The sequence below is a fragment of the Magallana gigas genome, chromosome 4, assembly GCF_963853765.1.
Source record: "Magallana gigas chromosome 4, xbMagGiga1.1, whole genome shotgun sequence".
Classification (NCBI taxonomy): Eukaryota; Metazoa; Mollusca; class Bivalvia; order Ostreida; family Ostreidae; genus Magallana; species Magallana gigas.
The window spans coordinates 35,329,149-35,352,251 of NC_088856.1; the positions used below are offsets into that span (position 1 = coordinate 35,329,149).

A 23,103-nucleotide genomic window follows, 5' to 3' on the forward strand; every position below is an offset into this window, starting at 1 on the left:
TACTTTACATATAAACTTTAATAAAGTATCCCATGCAAAACGCCACTGTAGGAAACGCATGTGTACTATGCGCCCCTTCCTTCTAATTACTTATTCTCTATTTACATTTTGGATAATATCATGACTAGAACTGGTAACGTGTACTTGACAGCTTTCTTTTCCTCTGATATGGTTAAGCGTTCATAATCTAACGACTTTTTAAATTATTTTTTGTTATTTCCGTATCCTTTTCTGTAATTAAAGAAGGCTAGATTTCTGATAGTTAAACCAGTCACCTGTATCTTAATGCTATAAACTAACTATAATATGTACTTTCCTAAAACTTTGATGGCATCATCGCAAAGTAAATTCATTCCCATTCTGTTAATTTTTAGAAGAATTATTACTTCATAATTATTTAGTATTGTTTAAGGTTTTACAATTCTTCTATTTGACAAGTAATGGAACCACGGCCATCTTGCTCCTTTATCGTTTTTCGCATATCGGTCTACTTGTAAATATTGTCTTCTTTTTTGCATTATAAATTTTATAAACGTGGTTAAAAAGAAATAGTCTTGTGTTAAATCTCTTCATCTAGTGCATTTATTCTCTCCAATTTTACAGAGTTATCAATAAATTCATACACAACAGAACTGACTATCTACATGTATTATGCACCTTCGGTCTTCCGGGTTTTTTTTGGTTCATCTATCCATACCTTCTCAAGATGGAAAATGATTGCTTTATTGAATTTAGCATAAAATGCTAGGGTAAGCATGTTTCTACAAGTTTCTGTTTTCTTTATTTTTTTTCTTCTACTGGTGGACACCAGTATATCAAAAGTTCTAAGAGGCCACTTTAGATTTCTCTTGCATAAAAACTAAAATTTTAAAGCAACACTCTTTATTTTTTACCCATGTGAATATTACATCAGAATTAATTTATTTCCAAAGTTTGCAGAAAATCAACTACAGTGTTTAGTAACATCCCTTTCTATCTTATATTTAAAAAATACTAAATTCTACTGTGAAATCTTTACAAGTCGGATTCATCTCAAAATATAAAAACATTGCTATATATTTGGATTAGTGTAAATTTATTGGATTCTCTTAAAAATTAAGAAGAATTACCCCGAGGATAGGGGATAGCATTATTCTGTGTATCAAATTTCAAAGGCCTAAGATTATTTTACTCTTCCTTCATTTCATTTCTTGTAAACAAATGTATTCCTACAAAGATATAGTTATCATCATGTCATAAAAGTACAACGCTTACCTACCGAACCAAGAAAAATTGTCTCAAAAATTCAGTTCTCTTTTAAAAATCTGTATATGTTATGTTTATTTTGTTTATTGTGTTCCAATTGATAAATGATATTGAAAAAAAATCATAAAAGGTATAACCACACGGTATTTTATAAGAATGTGCAAAAAATACGCAATGAAAACTAAAGTCAGCCTCCTTACAGCTAATATCTAAAGTAAATGACTTCAGAGTGTATTTTTGGTATTAGACCTATTATGAAGTCATAATTTGATCATTTGATATATCTTTTTCCCCGACATTAGCACTATAAAGGAATTATATATAAAAAAAAAACCCAACATTTCTCGACATTACATTTGAAATCTGGAACAACCACTATAATGCATTGAATAACTTTCTGTCATCAATGTATATAAAAAGTACTTAATTAACCGATGCTAGAACATATTCTCTAGATATTCTAATCATTAATTTTTAAATCCTTTTGAACTCTTTTTTCATAAACTTTCATCAAATTGAACTATTACTTTTTTCTTTGATTGCTAAACCTTTAATCATACTATAATGGCGCATTGTGTTAAAGACTATTACTTATTCTTTTTCATTACTCATGTTCAAGACATAATATATTTTAGATGTTTCTTTGAAATACGTTTGATGCTATGATAAAAAAGATTAAATACTTCTTTAAAAGACAAAAAGGGATTTGATCCTCAGAGTAATTCATCCCGTCTTGTAGTTAGGCAATCACAAAAAAATTTAAGCCGCATGCAAAGATATACAAGTGCTGTATCGGAATTAGCCAATTTCAAATTTGTACGATGTCTGCTATCATTTTGAACCTGATATTGATGTGGTTGCTTTCTCAATGTCTTGTTGGTGATCCACGCATGCTTGACTATTCAAAAATCGTCCACAACATACCGAGTGTTCCGATGTCATGTTCATCTGGTAGTGTAGTCACTCTGACAGAATGTGCCTCTATAGCTAGCGGATCGAAATCTGTCAGGTTGTTTTTCAACAAAAATGAACGTCTCTGCTATTGGAGCTGTGTTTTTCTCTCGAATGGCACTAGTAGCAAGCTTTGCATTTCGCCGTGGAGTGCATATGGTTTGTATTAATTATTTCTTTTGTTTACATAAGGTATTTAATAAGTTTTGATGATTTATTGTTTGATTAGTTTTAATTAAAACATTGGTTTTAGTGGATTTGGTTTTTTTTTATTAAATTGAAAATTACGCAGAATATTTCTAAGCATTTATAATATCATTGTATTGATTTGCATCCTTTTGGGGAGTTGTTTTATTCAACTCTCCTATGCAGTTACTCAGACAAACTAAAAGTGAAACAGTGTTTGGACCTCAGCACAAATCATTGCTGCTGACAAGACTAAGTTCTTGAAAATAATTGACAAATTCGATGTAATGTATGCTAAAGCATTGTTTTTCAAGGAAACCTATTTATAAATACCTTAAAAATAGTCAGATTTTAAATGGTACGAACAATTTAAATATTTTTGTAGTCGCATGTATTCCTACGCCAGAGTTCAATATAGTCGTTCAACTCGACGCTCGGCTGTCTCCGTAAATCCTTGTCGGAGATTTACGGTGTCAGCCGAGCGTTTGGTTGAACGAGACTAGAGTTCAATATTGCTTGGATCCATACAATTTTCGAAACATATTTCTATTACTGATACATAGTTTGATTGAATTATCTTTAAATATTATTTAACATGATTCATATGGAGGTTTCTCGACATTCTTTTCGAAAAAGTCCAAGAATTCATATTATAAAAATGTGCGTAGTTTAAATTAGAAACTACATGTACTTGTCATGCAAAATAACATATCATTGATTTTAAGATAAATAAACATCGACAAAATCAACTCCCCTCAGTTCTTCAGTACTTTGATTTATAGTAGGATTTCTTAATTTTAAAGTTGTTCTATAAATTTTGAACAATGTGTTTCTATAATACATATACATGTATGACGAAAAAACTCTGTCATGTCTTAGGTTTAAAGTTTTTCAAGTAGCATTACGTTATTGAATATCTTGTGGAAAGGAAACAGTGACCGTTCGCTTACTCGTGCTTTAGGAATAGATATTGATAATTAATTAACAGCACAGTACCTCAAAAGACAAAATGCAGTATTATGCATTTCTCGCCTAAAAATGAAGATCTATAGAAAGCTTTAAACAACCAAGGTAAAGAGATATTAAATTCACATCCGGTATAAAAGAACTTGCATCCATTTTTATATCTACGGCGAGGGAGGGAGAGTGTATATGGTTTTTAATGTTTTTTGTTTTGATTTTTTGGTTTTGATATATTAGATTAATTGTTTTGCTTTTGATTACAAACACCATATAGACAGAATGTAGAAATAGAACCCATAATGATTAAATGGGGTTTTTTCAGTTTCATGTTTATTAACTTTTAATTTAATTGCTTATATCTTCATGATACATGTATCAACTTGTACTTCATAATAAACATCTTTCATTTGCCAGAAGTGAAATGGAAAAAAAACTCTGCTTTGAGAAAACCAACTATCGGATCATCTGTATACCAAGGACTTTATAGTACTTGGGATCCTCACTTTGCAACAGACGGTTTTGTCCAAAATGGCGGTACACAAATCTTTCACACGGCTTTCGAACAATATCCGTGGATCAGGATTGATTTGTTAGAAACTTTATCAATATCCTTTATTCGAATTTATAACAGAAGAGATGGCGGAGGTATGATATCAATGTATTGCTGGTTCTGATGATTAACGAGACCGAGTCTAATTATTTCTACCATAGATAGTTGTTGAAATTTCAAGCAATTAGTTTTACATTTATATTTTTAGAGGAAAGTGATGTTTTTTTATCACCCCATTTTCTTAGGAGATCGTTTCGAAAATTATTGTTTATCCTAATGCGGAATATATTAGGTGAAATTTTATTTTGACGAATTAACACCTTTATGTCAAATGTTTTGTTAATTTTTTAAATCTAAAAACCCCATCACCGCCTCGAATAAAATAGGAAGTCATATTTTTATTTTTCGACTTTATACAATAGCTTACAATACTGGGAAGCAATGACGCGTAAGGGGCCGTTTTGCCATTTCATCTATGAAGGTCAAAACACAATTCCTCAATTTTTTTTAAACTCATACACGTTACATACAATGTTAATTTTGTTTAAAAACACAATATAAAGGAAAGTTAAAATTTGGCTCCTACATGAAAATAAAAGGATTCGCAAAGTTATGTATACTCGACTGTCCACATCCTCGTAAATATTTAATGTATATATAACTTCTAAAAAAATTCCAAATTTACAGAAATATGTACCATTAAAAGATAACAAATTACAGCTAAATCTCTTAAACTGAAAAAAATTTAAAATGGCATTTTGAAAAAAATTTGCAAAGATTTAAACACAACAAAATGATTATCAAAGAAACGTTTTTCTTAACAGGGCAAAGATTTCATGACGTTGCTGTTGAAGTGACAAATAACAGCGATTACGCTCAACGTGGCTTCTACAAAGGACCCGCGGTCACGGGTGAAATGGTGGACATCCTTTGTGACTACCCCGCCATTGCTCGCTACGTCCGACTAAGAATAACGGAAGGATCTGGAAACAGTCTAAATATTCCAGAACTCGAAATATATACAACTTGATTGAATTGCTTCTGCTTAGAAATGTAAATTAAATTCATCACTCTTTAATATTAACATGTATTGTTAACTGTTGATGATTTGTGGTATATGATTTTTTACCCACAGACTTATGTGTTCTCTAGTTCAGAGCCTTGCCGAGGAGGGAGAAATCACATATGGAGTTGGTTAACCCTCATATACAATCGCAATCATGAGAAAATCTTTTACCAGATAGTTTTACAAAACTTTATTTTTTATACCAAGATTAGGTATACAACCGCAATCATGAAAAAATCTTTTACCACATGTTTTTACAAAACTTAATTTTTTTATATCAACATTACAGGTGTAAGCCGCCCAACACATGCATTTTACTGCAAGATATCAGCTATTTATTTTATTTTTTCAAATAAAATAATTTGAAAGACATTTGTTGATCAATAAATTATTACTCAAATATTGTTACCATGAAAAGAACTGAATATTTTAAATTTGTATCTGTTGGTTTTAATAAAACTCTATATAACTCTCTAAAAGTTCAATAAACAAGTGTTTTTTAAATTCTTTATACATGTGTAAGCTTAGAAGACCGACTTGGTGGTTTGCTAAAAAGTACGATAAAAAACTGATACTTAAAAGGGACCATCCTAAGATATCCAAATGCACACTATTTTGCTATTCATCTGGAACATTACAAACGTAAATTGGTACAATAAATTAATTATAAAAAGCAAGGAAAAATAACCATTAGAATAGAATATTTCACTGTGAAAAATTAATAAGGCGTAAAAATGTTTACTTTTATCTCATACGTGTGGTGTATACTACCCGTGTGTTAAACCTTTGCTTTATCAAACGAGTGATGCTTCATCAAATACTTTCTGTCCGAACTATTTTTGACACAATCTCTCGCTTCAACGCTTTAGTGACATATTTTCGAAGATTTGCACGTACTTTTAACATAACTATATCTATTAAAAATAGAGAGCATTCGCCACTTTGTGTTTGTCAACAAACTAAATTATTCAAGTCTTCTGATCAGTATTTCCATTTAATCAGGTGATAAAGTAAAATAAAATATTTAGAGCTAAAAAAATTATATCAAGGTTTATTTCAGTGAAACATTAAAACCGTTTGATTTATATCCGAGATGACCTACGAAATTTTTTCGTGCAAGGTCACAATAACCGCATAACACAACGTTGCATCATCGTTTTAAAATTAATTCGGATCATATATGGGACTGTCTCAAAAGCTTTATAGTATGAGATAAATAGAACATTAATTTTATAATTGTGTGATTTTATATTTCCTTTATCAAATTTGTTGTTCGTTTCTTTTTCCCTGTTATTGTTAAGTCTTTATTATCGAACGAATTCTTTGATTCATTATACCCCCTGCAAACGAAGTTTGGGGGGTATATAGGAATCACCTTGTCCGTTCGTCCATCTCTCTGTCTGCGCAATCGTGTCCGGTCCATATCTTTCTTATGGAGAAACACTGGAAGTTCTTACTTCATACAAAATTTGCTTATGACCTAAGGGTGTGACATCACCTTGACACAAGGTCATTCGGGCAAGGTCAAAGTCACTGGTAGAAAAAATGCAAATTCGTGTCCGGTCCATATCTTTCTTATGGACAAATATTGAAGTTCTTAATTCACATAAAGATTGCTTATAACCTGAGGGTGTGTCATGACCTTGACCCAAGGTCAATTAAGGATGTTCAAGGTCATTGTTTCAAAAATGCTTAATTCCTGTCTGTGTCATGTCATGTATTTATGGAAATATTTGAAGCTAAAATTTGACACAAAGGGGGGGGGGGCGTAGTATATAACTTCAAATTCAATCATTATTTCTTATTTTCATATCAATTTTTTACATGCTCCCAAAAAAGGTGCCCCCCCCCCCCCGATGCTACTTGTCTGTTTAGTTCCGAAAGTAAATGAATACTGTCAGTTAACGACCTCAATCTTTAAATAAAAGACATTATTATTATTTACCTTGTATTTATTTTGCATGTACTCTTTATCGGCAAATAAGATTCATAATTATAATGCGATCAAAGTTGTCCTTAAAAAAGATACACCAGAAATACGTTTGTTTTAATAAGAAAACTTTACCGCTATGAAAAGTAAACGAGATATCCCCCCCCCCCAAAAAAAAAAAAAAATAAGGAATTCTATAGTGATTGCTAGGTGACCAAATCAACTGATGCATAAAAAACGGGGTTGCAAAGCCGTGAAATATATTCATACATGTGGGTATATAATGCAGTTTTAACAAAATGAACTTATAAATATTTCTTAAAGGGAAAATTAAAAACAACCAACATATATCGCTCGTAAGATTTACTATTTATCAAAACATTTTGAGCTGGTTTTTGGGAGTTGATTTTAATCAATTTAATCAACTCTCCTATGCAGTTACTCTGGCAAACCGAAACTAAAACAGTGTTTGGACATTCTATATTTAGAGGTCGCGTCATCAAGCTATAACGTGACCTGGTGTACACATTGCCAGGGAGTCGGATATTAACGGAGAGAGTCGAGCATCTCGTTGAACGAGAGTAGATTTCATTATTGCTTGGACCCATATATTAGTTGGAATATTTCGATCACTGATACATAACGTTAAAACGTTAAAAGCATTTCAGATAATTTCAACTTTACATGCATCAGTCTGATCTCGTCAATTTTAAAATGAATGCCTTAAAGTTAAACTCAAATTCTCCAAGTCAGCCATTGGCATGCAGTAGAAACGTTAACGTCCGTATGTTGAGAGTTTGTGTATCGGACTGATAGGTACCATTAACGTTTTATGTTTATAGTGTACATTGATACTTTGCGGAAATTGACATTTTAACAAGTTAGCTTGGATTTGAATGAACGTTTTCCTGAACGCACAGAGTAAATACATAGATATGCATGATGTTTTATTAAAATTATATTTGAATTAGTGCCCCCCCCCCACAAAAAGCGAAAATACATGTAGAATGCTCAGTTAATAGAATGTAATGCGTTTATATGTAGGAAATATGTGTTTTGTTACAGTCTTTGGATTCGCGATTTTTGAATCACCCTCACAGTTATGTAGTATTGATTTTGCATTTATTATTAAATATTAAAACAACAATTATATTCACTTATCAAATGAAGAAATTTTAACTTTCTCGAGATATTCCTTTGCTTTGGCGTTCCAAATTAATACATAAAAGTCCATAATAACAAAGGAAACTTTGATATTTGCTTGATCATGTATATTAGCATTAAACGAAATACTTCATTAGACAATAGACACGGATTATTTGAAATTTTTAGCTTTTCCATGAAAAAAAATAATAATAACTTATTTTAATAAAAATTGATATGACTTTTCCTTCCTTTATTACATAGCATCATTATATTTGTCTCTTTGAACCGGAATTATGTTCATTTTCAAAAATAGAAACTTTTCTCCCTTTTTTACAAGGCATCACATTATTTGTCTGATTGAACCGGAATTGTGTTCAGTTATGCCTGTTTAGTTTTAAATACTCAGGAATAAACATCATATAATACTGATCAAAACCATTCGCACAAGCGATTTGTTAAAGATTGCGTTTATTAAAGTCACACAGATGATTGAAAAAGAGAGGCAAACAGTCGCTCCACAGGACTTCTGGAGGTGTGCACGTGAAAAACAAATAAGGACAAGTTCGACGATTCTCTTGTTTTTGACAATTGTTTAACTGAAAATGTATTAAGTATCTCTTCTAGTGACCAAGTCAGCGATAAGTGGAACGAGAGTACTAAATTAGATAAAGCATTCAAACATGATGATAATTTGATGAAAGACCTGGACAATATTGTCAGTGAGAACATCTCTCGTGACGATTCGGACGCGACAGATTATTTTGACAGCGAGGACGAATACTGGGATAGTTTCAGAAACAAAGACATTAAAGAAGACTTATGTCCACGTTGTCGCTTCTATCATCTACCACACAGCGTCAAGGATTTCGTCTTTAATTCATGTAAGTCTTATTCCATTGGATTGTCATAACATTATATTTGTTGCTTTTCAAAAATTCTCTAGCATAATATTACAACACAATAGTAATTATTTTTAAAGTTTTTCTGTACTGATTATCTAAACAATATAAAAAAAATGATTTAAATTGTAGAAAATGTGTACTTTGGACAATCATTTTTTTATGTTTAGGTCATAACCAGGAAGCGTTTGATAGGTCTCCAGCATTTACACCACCTGTTCAAAAGTTTGCGAAGGAAAACAATTTTGAAATTCACGACGTGTATGGGGATGAAAACTGTCTTTTTCGTGCAGTGGCAGACCAGTTCATGATCAATGGATGTCCCGGACACACAGAGGTGTCGTTACGCGATACAGCTATCGAGTAAGTCAGTTAAAAACAGGCAAAAAGGGTCAGGAGTTCGCGCTTAAATTTCTTGAATTTTGAGTTTCTGTTAGTTTTAGATTTTATATTACAAAATATTAAATTTGTTTACATCTGGTTAGCCTAGTTCTAAGTTAATTACATTTTTGCGCGTCAAAAATACGATTCGTTAATTTCCTAATGAAAATAAACAAAGAAGACCCTGGGCCAGTAATGAAGATGAGTTAATAAGGGCTGCTCCGTGGAATCTGTGTAAAAAGCAATAATGATGTCTTTGACCCCCCCTCCCCCGAATTTGTTTTTCATTGTGTCTTTTCTTTTGAATCATTAAATCACATTGACCTTGATACAATTTTTTATACAAAATATTGACTTCGCCTAAGTTATGATTTAAGTTAGCGATATGCCTAATACATGCAATATGTCCATCACTTTAAATATTTATATCTTTTTCAGCCGCATGAGATTAGATCCTTCAAAATATGGATTAAATGACTCACCTTTTTTATATGGAAAGTCATGGGAGGAATATATCCAAAAAATGGATCGAACCAAACAATGGGGCGTTAATACGATTTTACAGGCACTGGCGGATGTTTTCCTTCTGCAGATCAGTATTTTCAACTTTGTTCACAGCAATATTACACCTTCCAACATTACTGTAAAGTCAACTGAGAAAGTTGTACCAAAACTATTCCATATTTTCCTTGGACACGTTGGGGACTTCCATACGTTTAGCTTGCGTCCTTTGCAGTGGATGGCAGAATTGCCTTACAGTAAATGTGTTTTCTTGTTTATTTTTCGTTAATAGAAAATCGAACATCTTTTCTCATTAAGATATGTCCGTTGTCTCTTGTTTATAAAGAAATAGACTTAATCTGATAGAAAGATAGATACTTTTAAGTCCATGTATTCTTATTTATCAGTTGAAATAAATTGATCGGGATATAAAATGTGAATTTAAGATTTATATTTTAAGGGAGTATTATATCACGTAGTCTGGATTGTCCTTTGTTTAAATCATGATTTCACATCTCAACCCTTTTGAATAGGGGGTGCAAATACAGTTTTAGTTCACATTTACGTCAAGAGAAACGTTAGGAATTTAAAAATGTATATATCTATGTTCTCCAATGAAATTGGGAAGTTTACCGACCGTAGTTTGTTGCACAATTTGGGGTTAATCTATTTCCTAATCTTCTTTCCTTTATCAAAAAATCAAACAAACACCAGGATAGATGGATAAAATTGTCATTTATTACAAATGGCGACAGGAATTAATAAAAATAAAATTCAAATCAGTAAAGAGGCGGCGATCACATTTACACAAAACATCATCGAGAAAGCCATAATACATTGATCTCCCCAGTGCATCAAATTACTTTAATTTTCAAATTAAACAACTCAGTATCAATATGATAACAATGTGCCAAAATGGTGGCGGACAAAAGCAGCCAGAATATGAACTTTTTTATCATTGAAAAAATAAATTATTATTCACAATATAGATCTATCTATATATCTTATCTATAGATATTTATCTAAATTTATTTATAGATAAATAGATCTATAAATTACATACAAAACACAAAAATATAAAATTTATGCAGAGGTGGAATATATGTCAGGGGTGTTTGGTGGGCAAAAAAAACAATTCAATGATAAGTGTGGTATAAACATTATGATCAACTCTCCCAGTCCCTTTCTCTCTCTTTCATTGGCTGCTAAAATTATCTCCCTCCCTACGATTAAAAACTCGAAAAAATCACAATATGAATAAAAACGATTTTCACATGTAAATCAAAGTCTCCCCTTTTTAAACAAAGGCTTATTTTTTCAACGTTACTAACAGACCATGTTTCTATAAATTCCGTGTCAATTAAGGATATTATTTTGAATCGCATTTGTATCGGCGATTTACTAGTGCACTGTTTACTAGAAGACTGTTTTGTCTACTTTTAAAAACTTTCAAGAATCGGCAGATTTATTGCTGATTAGTCGATATTTTATAAATGAACAGCCAATTAAAGAGTAATCCGTAGTTGGTGCTTTTCAGAATCCAGTCGACTTTATAGGAAATGGGAAACTGAATTTAATTAATCAGACTTGAAATAAAGAAGGACGCAAAAATTTGCAAAAAGTTAAAATCTATATAAATTAATTTGTACAAAACTATTTTTTTTTCTTTCAGAAGCTCAAATCTTTCGATTGTTGGTGACATGTACGGACAGAAATCTCGATGAAAGAAGAAACATTGTAGACAGAAAGTTGGCGCTATTATCTCAAGGACATATTCCTGAATCCCAATTAGCAGAGCATGTTCAGTTTGTCTTGCATTGTATTTCTCTTGAAGATAAAAGGAAACAAGGGCAGCCTTTTGAGAAATTTCATTTTGAATTGATATTCAAGTCATACAGTGGAAGTGATTTGGAGCTTAATGAATCAATCGGTAAGTATTCTGACAGCCTAATGAAATTGAGCTGATTTTATTATTCTTTATGGTTTAAAAAACAATTAAAGCGCTACAGCGCTTTAATTGTTTTTTAAACCATTGTTCTTATATTACAGAAATTCGAAATAGATTGGTTAGCAATCATTCACAGTTTGACCCCTTGTCAGGGATACCCTTACCGTACTTGAGTTTTGTCATAAAACTTATTTTTCCATTCAAGCATTTTGAAGGCCAATATTGGAGACACCACCTGATAGAAAGTGGAGAAGTAATTTTTCACTGTCTTGGTTCTTGTGCGGACCAAAATTCTTTCACTCTGCGAGACATAAGTCGAACTAAAAAGATGTTTAAATTACAATTAATTAGGAAGAGATCTAAAATCAGGAACAGGGTTGTTGTGATTAAACGAGACACAAGGGCGATATATGGCAATGATTCAATCAGAGAATGTCCAGACAATGCCCATGTTATTATTGATTCAACCGATTCCCACCCTGGATACTGCAAACTTAGGTTACCGCCATCGTTTTCAGGTGATACTGAGGTTAACGTTTCTCAAACTGGTGGAAACAGATATCTCAAGGCTTTTAGAATTTCTGACAGAATACGCACACAAATAGAAGCGGTACACATAGGAAAAGTTGAATGTATTGGAGTGCTTTGTTACACATTTCCATTTTCTCAACGTTGGGAAGAAAGTAAGAAAGATCATTTCCCTTCGAGGGAAGTTATAACCTTGATAGTTAGAGAAGGCTGCACATTGATTCCTAAAGCCCATCCAAAGAGCATATGTCAGGATATTGAATGGCAATTCAATTTCTCAATGGGAGAACACTTATTATTTAAGAGTCTTACAGTTGCCCAAAAGCACGGATTTTTTGTTCTAAAGGTATTATTAGACAATATGGTACACCATGTGCCGTTCAAAACTAAGCATTTGAAGTCAGTGTTTCTTATGGCATGTGAAAAACTGCCTTCAGGAGCATGGGAGACAAACATCAGCGGATGTGTACTTTATGTGCTGGACTCATTGCTTTCTTGCTTAAAGGCTAACTTTCTGCCAAACTATTTTATACCAGAAAACAATCTTATTGACTGCCACAGAGATGAAGACATTAACACACTATGTGTTGTTGTTGAATACATTCGTCTTTTCCCCGCTAGTGTCATTCAATTTGTAGCCGAGAAACATGGATACACATTTGGACCAAATCTGATCAAAAATGTTTTGTCAAAGATACACTATTTCACCGACAGACATATGCAAAGAGCATTTAATGAAATGTTTGGACCTCTCACAATTGCTACTGCAAAGATAATGGCCAAAATGGGTCTTTACGACATTTCGTTTGATATTCTAGAGGAACTGTTTGAGCAAAGTCTGTTGATTCCACAGACAGGGTTGAGACAAACATCTCTAAGCTTCTTCGATCTTTTTATATCGGCCCTGATGGAAATGAAACAAAAGGCATCTCGAGTCATTTTAGCACAAACATTTGATATGAAGATGGGATCAAATTTATCAGAAATGGTTTTGGAAAAAGAAAGGGGATCGCTTCAAACCTACTTGCCATGGATAATCGACAATAGAATAAGTTGGATCGAAGTTTCAAATGAAAGCAACTCAGACCTTTCAACAATAGCAACTTTCCTATATGAGTTTAGTAAAAGGGAATATGGGAGACAAAATTCCGTGCTTGCCGAGCTTTCCGTCACAACGGCAATCAAGTGTATCCAAGACGTACTGAAAGAAGATATTGTTGAAGGGGAAAAGACTAAAACTATTGGTTTGGGAACAGATGTTAAAGCACGAAAACAAATGTTAAAGAGAAAACTTATCTCGTTTTACATGCATGTGTATCGAATTTCAGCGTTGGATCATTTAAAGCATCCCTTAATCGAGCACATGGACGAAATTGAAAAACTTTGCAGAGAATTTCCGGCAATGACTGGGGCGGTCTGTTCCATGTTTTTGCTTTTGGGACAAGAAGCAAAACTTCAGGAGTATTCTCAAAAGTTTTATCATCTGTATGGAACAGGCAAGCACAATTACGTGTACTAACTTCTCCTGTTCATTTGTGCATGAAATAAGTATGCAAAAATCTATTTTTTGTCTATATAGAATAGTTATAGTCCATATGGTAACCATAAAAATTTCAATGTCTGATTGGCTTTCTGTACCAGATAACAAGAATTATAATTAACCTAATAAATATCACATTTATCATTAATTAAAAAAAATTAAATTGTTGGATAAAAATTAACATAGCATACTAATATGTATGTAAATTGAACACCGCGGTCGTTAAAGAAATTTTAAAATATTGGTGAACTTTAAGAGCATGATTTTCTTTTACAGATATAACGATTATCAACATGGAGACGTAGCTTTGAACTTAGGAACGCAGCAAGATGACGGGGTTCACTGTGTATATATCAATAGACCTGCATTGTTGCATTCGACTGCATTTAAAGATAGCCTCTTCATAGTTTGCGCACAATAGCATTTTTAAAATGTGTTTCTTATGTCAATGTACATAGCCGTGAGCCTTTCTAATCAAAACGATAATGTATTAACGCTTGTGAATTTTTACCTGTTTAAAAAATATAACAACATTAAGGTGTATTATGGAAAACTTTAGATATTAATGTGAAATACATCAAAATATATTCATCGTAAGGGTTACAGAATTTTCAAACCTTAAAATGTGTCGACCATTAAAACATTTATGTAATATTGGTGATCTAGCTGGGACTATTAAGAATATTACAATGTTTGAGTGAACATTGTCAATTTATTTGACAATTAAGAAAAAGAGACTAGAGGGGTGGTAGATTATCCGACATTTGATGTGAGATCAAATAAAGTACGTAATGTGACCTCCGCTGCACACAACTAAAATGTATAAAGAGAATAATACATACCCTTCCATATCACAGCCTGTTTCAGCCCAAGACTCAAATATCAGCCAGAGGACCGAAGGCCCGAGGGATGATATTGGTCGAGGGCTGATACAGGCTGTGATCTGGGAAAAGGGTATTTATTATTATATGTATTACATACTTAGTAATAAATTATGTAAAAAGGCATCAACTTGAACAAATTGATTTTAAATATTATTTGAAAGTAGTCTGTACATGTATTAATTAAAATTGGAAATCTTATTGTTTTTCCAACATATCGCTACAGAACCGGAATTTCCTCGTGTTTTAAAATTAAATGCTTCAAAAGTAAAGTTTTTAACTGCATTTAAAAATGTTGACTGCAAGAAATGTTTCACTTTTCGTCTGTAAACATGCACAAATGCCGAAACGGAAAAACGCAGAGGTGTTCCGCAAGGGGTGTGTTACGGATCCGTATCAGCCCTAGGGCTGATAACCTGTATCAGCCCCGGAGGCCGATATGAGTTGTGTGATGTCATCTGTATCACATATGCCAAAAACCTGTATTTATAACTAAGTATGTAATAAAATTTATATACAACATTTACATACAACCAAATATTGGTTAAAACAAAAAAAATCTAAAACACAAATTTAGCAGCTATTATTCCTGCTACGCTGTAGGCGATGAAGGGGAAGGAGGGTGGATAGATTTAAAATAAACGATCCCCTGTTTACAAAAAGTTTTTTGAAGTGGTGCTAAATATATCCATTACGTGACATATTAGCCCGCTCTGTGATTGGTTGATACATATAACTAACAAAAGTTAAAGCTAAAAACCCGGTATGGTTGAAATTTTCTAAAAATTCACAATACCTAAAATATCGTTTGGACAAAACATATAACAAATTACTTAAATGCTATTATTTACAATAATGCTGTATTATAATACTTTCTCAGAAAAGAAAAAAGAAATGTTGAAGCCCCAGTGAGTTGTTAATCGTGATAGATTAGTATTCGATCCTTTCAAATTTTCAGTTCATTCTTGATTTCGACCGAAAGGACATGTACGTCACATTATGATGTATCTCTCATGTTATAGTTATTACATGTACATCAAATTTGTTTTAATATCGACTCAGTGATCTAATTGAATGCATAATTTAAACAAGGAAAAAACAATTTAATACAATCATTATTTTAATGAAACTGAACTTTATTTTTGTAACAAGATTCATGTTTATTATCTAATTCCTTGACATTTAGATTCTATGTAAATATCAAACAATATTTTGTACTTATTCTCACTTAAGATGAAAGAGTGAAGAAAAAATAAATATGTTGATATGAAAAGTAAAATGCTTTCTTGTGTGTTTAGAACGGGTTATTAAAAAAGCAATTATTATGATTATATTATGTATATAAAAGCAGAACATTTGCGCAAACAATATACTGTATAATGTAACCCACTGACACCAGAAGTTTATTCATTTAACTGCAATGCTCGCTACCTTTAAAAACTTTAAAACTTAAAGGACTGCCATTTTATGCAACAAAACTTGCGTTCCCATCTTTTATAATTTCATTGTAAGTATATTTTAATCAGCTAGTTTGACTTCTTTGATTATCCCGGGCGTGGAGGATGGAATGTAGTGGAAAGTTTAGGTAACCGTAAATAATTGTGCATCTGTCAAACAAGAGCCACCGCCTTTTTTTGTATTGTGAGAAAGTCACAGAAACATGCACGGATCAAACTGGTAATGTTTTCTTGAAAGTCATGTCTAACTTTCATGTGGACGGGACAGTAAGACGCAATTGCTTTTTCATTACTAATTTGTAATATGTTTTGCGGTGTGACCGTTGGGGCGAGCGCAGAAGGAGCCAAACATCTCTCATCATTGTCAAATGCAACGTTAATCCGTGGACTTGCCCCAGGCTAAAAACTCTGGCTTTGTCTCGAAAACTTTTATAACCGAAAGGAACCCAAAGTTTTCAAACATTTATTCCAATTGTCCATTTTAGGCTAATACACTTGAACAAACTGCCACTGAGCATAAATATAAAACAGACTTATTAAAATACATGTATGTTGAATCAAAGCCATTTGATTTTTATTTTATAAAAAGACAATCATGTTTTATCATTCCTTTCCTTTTTAATAATGATCATTAAAATCAGTAAACAATGAACTGCTTGTCTGAGTGTGTTATTTTCCATTTTGTTCCTTGTTGTTATTTTCCTCGGTATCACCATTTCGTTTATAATTTTGTTAATTTTTGTATGCTATATATGCGTTGTAGACATTTTTAAATAATTTTTTGTCACCTACCTCACGCATGCAAATTACAGTTGGATCAATATGACCGTAAATTAAGTATAGAACTTGCATGTGTATTTACTTAACAAAAAATAATGATCAAAACAAAACTAATCAGCCGAAGAGTAACCATTAATACTGATACTAAGTACTTTCTACACGTTACACCCAGTACATATGCTTGATCCGCCTCTTGTGCGAAGTCACTGTGACGTCATACTTAACTTTCTTTTGCGCTCGACAGTTCTCTTAAATTGTCGGGTAATTCGGGAAAGGAAATGACGTCATATGTCAGCAAACGTTCAGATAGGTACAGTTTTTTTTTACGTTAGCATATGTGTTGTTTACTAAGTGTTTTAAAAGGATTTTTGTTGTTCTAAATGAAATAGATGTATACGATTAAGAGATAAGAATTTTCCTCAGAAATGCTTCCTGTTCCGCCATGTTGCTATGCAAAGGATTACTGTGGAATCATTTAAATTCGTGGGGGCCAATTTTCGTGGATTGCTTAAATTTTACAGGTTCGTGGGGACGTTATTTCGTGTATTCTCGTATACCTACTAAAGGAAATATGAATTTATTTCATTAATTGATTAATTCGTGGATGATGTTAATTCGTGGATAAGAGGTACTCACGAATTCCACGAAAATTGAGCCACCACGAAATCTAATGATTCCAAAGTATTGGGATATGTAGAACTTTTTTCACGTGGCCTCATAAAAATTTCTTTGAACAATGTGCAGATTTCAACTCAAATTTTCTCCGTTCGTACACGTTCTCTATGGAGCTTGCTATGCGAGCGGATCTTCGCGCCGCCTCGCTGCGCTCGATATTACAATTGTGTTGAGTTGCGCATGTTATATGCCTTAATTATTAATAGTAGTCCAGGTCCGATACATAGTGAACGAGCCAGGGCCGAGTGCACTATATATCAAACTCTGACTACATTGTAGGAATTGTTATTGTTATGCTGACTGTTGTATACTGATGTGCCTTGCTGTAAGGAGCTGTGACGTTAAAGTGTTGTCTGGTCCCTAAAAGTAATCATCGAAAAAGCAAGCAATTGCTCTTTCAAATTAATCAATTGATTTGATTGATTGTTGTTTTAACAAGTTGTCGTACAATCACACAAAATCAACAAAGGTTTATGTTCTTTCCAAGAAACGAGACACGGTTAACCTTACCGAAAAAACTTTGAATTTTTAGCAGACGAAATCTCATTGAATTTTTTATGGTACATTTTAATCAAGCGTCATTAAAAAGTGTTTTCTTGACTTTCATATACAATTTATAAAAAAGAAAATTAATCCATTTTTGTTCAAAAGACTTTAGATACGTTAATTTTAAAATCCCCATCAATAACGAGGCGTTCAAAAAGATTATAATTTTTATTAGCTTGATGTCAATTTTATGAATCTACGTTTTAAATACATTATCGTAATGATTTAAGGGTCGAGAGTTCGGAACCCTGCTGTTGGCGCTTCTATTATGTTCGCTGAAAGTATGCACAAATAGATGAGTACTGAATATTTAGAGCCAATCTGCCAGAATGCATCATATTATTGTATATTTTGGCGCTCATTATAGCATAACATGGATGGTGGAAACCCTATGACCCGGGAAGTCTCAGGAAAGAACAACTTTAGAGTACAGTTATTGGATTTGAAATCGTGTAAAAGTTTTAATCATATCTCAACAAAGCACTGTAATGATATCAAAATGCAATTTGCGATGACGCTTAGTTCAAAATGTAAATACAATAAATATCTATGATAGGGTTTTGATGTTTCCCCATCTATGAACGAAACGTTTCTGAGACGTAGCAATGTCCAAGGCAAGGTTTGAACTCGTTCATAACGCTTAACGATATAAATTAACCGTTACCAAACCTTATAATAGTATAAAACATCCTCTACTTGACAGCTTAGCTTCACGAAAGTACCCTATGCAGAACGCCAACGTAAAAAACCGCATGTGTACTATGGGTCCCTTTATTCTAATTACTTATTCTTTCTTTGTATGTTGGATTACTAGTATATCATGACTAGAACTGGTAACGTGTACTTGACAGTTTTCTTTAACTCTGATATGGTCGAACGTTCATAATCTAACAACTTCTTTATCTATTTTATGTTATACCCATATTTTTTTCTGTAATTAAAGAAGGCTAGATTGCTGAACCAGTCACCTGTACTGTATCTTAAGGCTATAAATTAATTATGATATGTACTTTCCTAAAACTTAGATGTCATCATCGCAGAATAAAGTATTCTGTTAATATTTTTAAAAGAATTATTTCTTCATCATTATTTAGTATTGATTAAGGTTATACAGTTCTTCTATCTGCAGATTTACTAAAGTAATGGAACCACGGCCATCTCGCTTCTTTATCGCTTTAGCACATCGGTCTACTATAAAATATTGTTTCCTTTCATGCATTATTAATTTCATAAACCTGGTTGAAAAGAAATAGTCTTGTATTAAATCTCTTCATCTTTGCATTTATTCTCTCCAATTTTACAGAGTTATCATTAATTCATACAGAACTAACGCACGTCGAATATCTGTTATGCACCTTCGGTCTGCCTTTTTTTTTTTTTTTTTTTTTTTTGTACAGCTATCCATACCTTCTGATTTCTCAAGTTTGAAAATGATTGCTTTAAATTATTGAATTTGAGCATGTTTTCAACAGTTTCTATTTTTCTCTCCCCCCCCCCCCCTCTTCTTTTAATAAAATAAGATCTCAAGAAATTGTGTGTTTTTTTAGTGAACAAACGTATGAACAAAAACGAAACCAAAAACAAAAAACCCGAAAAGAACCCAGACGAAAAATATATGTTTCAAATTATAAATGATTAATGATAAAGTACAATATTGTTTCCTTAAATTTAAAATTCAAAGGCTCTCAATAAAGTATTTGAGGGTTCGGATGGTGGTGGTGGACACCAATATATCCCAAATTTAAGGAGGCCACTTTTGATTTCTCTTGCGTAAAAACTACCAATTTAAAGCAACACTCTTTGTTTTTTACCCAAATGAAAATTTCATCAGCATTAGTTGATTGCCAAAGTTTGAAGAAAACCTACTATCTGATTCTTTTTTTAGGGGGGGGGGGGTCTTCTCAAAATACAGGTGCATTTACTATAGGAATATATAGGGAATTGTCATTTTCTTCAAAGTAAATTAATTAAAAAATACTACATGAACAAGCCATTTTCCTATTGTAATATTTTATAAGTAACATCTCTTTCTATCTTATTTTTAAAAAATACTAAATTCTTCATTTTTAGTCGGATTTATCTCAAAAAATTGCTGTATATTTGGATTAGTGTAAATTTTTTGGATTCTTTTAAAAATTAAGAAGAATAACCTTAAGGATAGGTGATAGCATTATTCTGTGTATCAAATTTCAAAGGCCTAAGATTATTTTACTCTTCCTTCCTTTCATTTCTTGTATACAAATGTATTCCTACAAAGCTCTAGTTATCATCACGTCATAAAAGTACAATCGAAACGCTTACCTACCGAACCAAGAAAAATTGTCTAAAAAATTCAGTTCTCTTTTTAAAATCCATATATGTTATTTCTTTTGTTTATTGTGTTCCAATTAATAAATGGTATTGAAATTTTTTTAATTAAAGGTATAACTACACGGTATTTTATAAGAATGTGCAAAAACATACGCAATGAAAACTAAAGTCAGCCTCCTTAAAACCATTATCTATAGTAATTGACTTCAGAGTGTGTTTTTTGGTGCTAGACCTATTATGACGTCATAATTGCATGATTTAAGGTCAAGGTCTAGTAAATGAAAGGTGCCTACAGGTTTATAAGATTTAAAATATAAATTCTTTCAATGATGCTTCATAACAATAACTTTGTTTGATATGGTGTACCGGGCAGGGATGGGATAATGGTAATTTGTAATGGTAACTGAGTGTAATTAATTACAAATTTTGATGTAATTGAAAGTAATGGGTAATTGGCCAAATTTTCAATTACATGTAATGGTAATTTAATTAATTACTTTCAAAAAAGGCATGTAATTCCAATTACTTTTCAATTACTTTCAATTACACACTGGTGTACATATAAATATGAAGCTATCAACTACCCATTGTTCCCCACACTATCAATGGTAAAAGATCAAGTTAGGAAGAGTAGTTAAAAAGCATTAAACTATTATTCTATATATCATACTAAATATTTTTCAGAATGAAATTTTTCAGTAATTCAATATTTAATCATAAGTTTCCCAAATTTAATTAAGTACATGTATTTGATGATTTGTTTGATCTCTTTTTTCTTAAAAAATACTTTTTTTCCTTCTTATTAGAATAATTAGTGTGTGAATTATCATTGAATTAGTTAAACAAAAATCACTGTTTAATTTAAAAACAAAATCAGTGTTATCTAAATTATAAGCTATCAAGTTATGCTTTGTAATTGATAGGCTAAAATACATAAAGCTAAAATGTATGGCTTCAAATAGGTTTTACGTTTTAGATGCCAAACATGTCCACAGGGTGTGTTCCCTTATTGCAAACATTTGATTATTAGGTAGAGAACAACAGGTGTGAATTGTGTTTTGATAACAATTATAGTCTGCCCTCTCCCCGAGATTAACCTGTACTTTGGCATTGTATTTATAAAGAAAAAAAAAGTATAAAAAATGCAAGGAGAAAGTTTTCATTTAATAGTTTTGCATGCGGGAAATACTTTAGTTGACATGATAGGTGTAGGTAAGGGAATATGACTTTCAAATGTTTATTGAATATTAAGGTGGTATGGGACATCTCCATGTTGTGACTACCAGTACCTGAGTTTTGAAATAAACAATAAAACCAAATTTATGTTTTTTCTTTCCAAAAATTGTTACTTATCAAAGTAGTTAGCAAATTCTCAAACAGTGAAAATATTTTGATTATGGCGAAATTTTATTCACATTATAGACATACCTCCTTAAATGTTTATGTGTTGTAGATAAATCATAGTTTTATTAAATTTTTATGAATTTCAAATGTAATTTGTAATTTAATTAATTACATCTGCAAAGTAATTGTAATTTATTTAATTACTTTTGAAAACTCTTGTAATGGTAATGGTAATTTAATTGAAGAATTTAGGCAAGTAATTGTAATTTAATTAATTACTTTCCATTGTAATTGATCCCATCCCTGGTACCGAGGCGAAAAGTTTTGGCAAACACAATGAAAAATCATGTTTTAAACTGTCATTTTCAATGAAATATGAAGGAAATAAGGAACAAATTTCGAAGCTTTGTCCATTTTCGACTAATGAAATATCTCTAAAATGCCTACAGTCTCTCCAAAAACAGAAGTAAATAAGCTCTTGACCTCCTCCTAAAAATGATGTCAAATTGAATATAGGTATCGGGATTACTTTTCTCATGATATAATATAGATTGTCAAGAAATTATTTACTTTTATACATAATACCTTTTAAGCCATAAAGTACGGGGAAAAGATTTTTCAAATCAATTATGACGTCATAATGGTTCTAGCACCAAAAAGATCTAGTAAATGATTCCAGAGTGTACTCTGGAATCATTTACTAAATCTTTACCTTAATATATCTTTTTCCCCTTCTTTAGCACTATAAAGGGATTAATATATAGACCCCCCCACACACATTTTTCGACATTCCGTTTGAAATCTTGAACAACCACTATAATGCATTGAAATACTTTCTGTCATAAATACATTGTATAGATAAAAAGTACTTGATAAACCGATTCTAGAACATATTTTCTAGATATTCTACTCATTAATTTTTTAATCCTTTTGAACTGTTTTTCACAGACTTTCATCAAATTGAACTATTACTTTTTTCTTTGATTGCTAAACCTTTAATCATACTATAATGGCGCATTGTGTTAAAGACTATTACTTATTCTTTTTTATTACTCATTTTCAAGAAATAATATATTTTAGATGTTTCTTTGAAATGCGTTTGATGCCATGATAAAAAAGATTAAATACTTCTTTAAAAGACAAGAAGTGATTTAATCCTCAGAGTAATTAATCCCGTCTTGTAGTTAAGCAATCACAAAAAAATTAAATCGCAAAGATATACAAGTGCTGTATCGGAATTAGCCAATTTCAAATTTGTACGATGTCTGCTATCATT

At 31.9% G+C, this 23,103-nt stretch overlaps 1 protein-coding gene and 1 long non-coding RNA gene across 2 annotated transcripts; both read left to right on the plus strand.

Moving 5' to 3' along the window:
• The first annotated feature begins 725 nt into the window (after positions 1-725).
• LOC136274272 (uncharacterized) lies at positions 726-5,395 on the plus strand. Its single transcript, XR_010712544.1, has 3 exons — positions 726-2,355; positions 3,760-3,990; positions 4,720-5,395. It is a non-coding gene; the product is annotated as an uncharacterized lncRNA (long non-coding RNA).
• A 2,986-nt stretch (positions 5,396-8,381) lies between these two features.
• LOC105346339 (uncharacterized) lies at positions 8,382-13,813 on the plus strand. Its single transcript, XM_066083330.1, has 5 exons — positions 8,382-8,918; positions 9,107-9,299; positions 9,756-10,075; positions 11,491-11,748; positions 11,868-13,813. Exons 1-5 carry the CDS (start codon positions 8,732-8,734, stop codon positions 13,811-13,813), a joined length of 2,904 nt encoding a protein of 967 aa, XP_065939402.1. The 5' UTR covers positions 8,382-8,731.
• Positions 13,814-23,103: the final 9,290 nt, after the last annotated feature.

Bases quoted from the DNA above. Each gene is read 5' to 3' on its own strand.
- LOC105346339 (XM_066083330.1), top strand. From the start codon at position 8,732: ATGAAAGACCTGGACAATATTGTCAGTGAGAACATCTCTCGTGACGAT. The intron at 10,076-11,490 runs GTAAATGTGTTT...TTTTTCTTTCAG, and splicing joins GATGGCAGAATTGCCTTACA to AAGCTCAAATCTTTCGATTG. The intron at 11,749-11,867 runs GTAAGTATTCTG...CTTATATTACAG, and splicing joins GGAGCTTAATGAATCAATCG to AAATTCGAAATAGATTGGTT.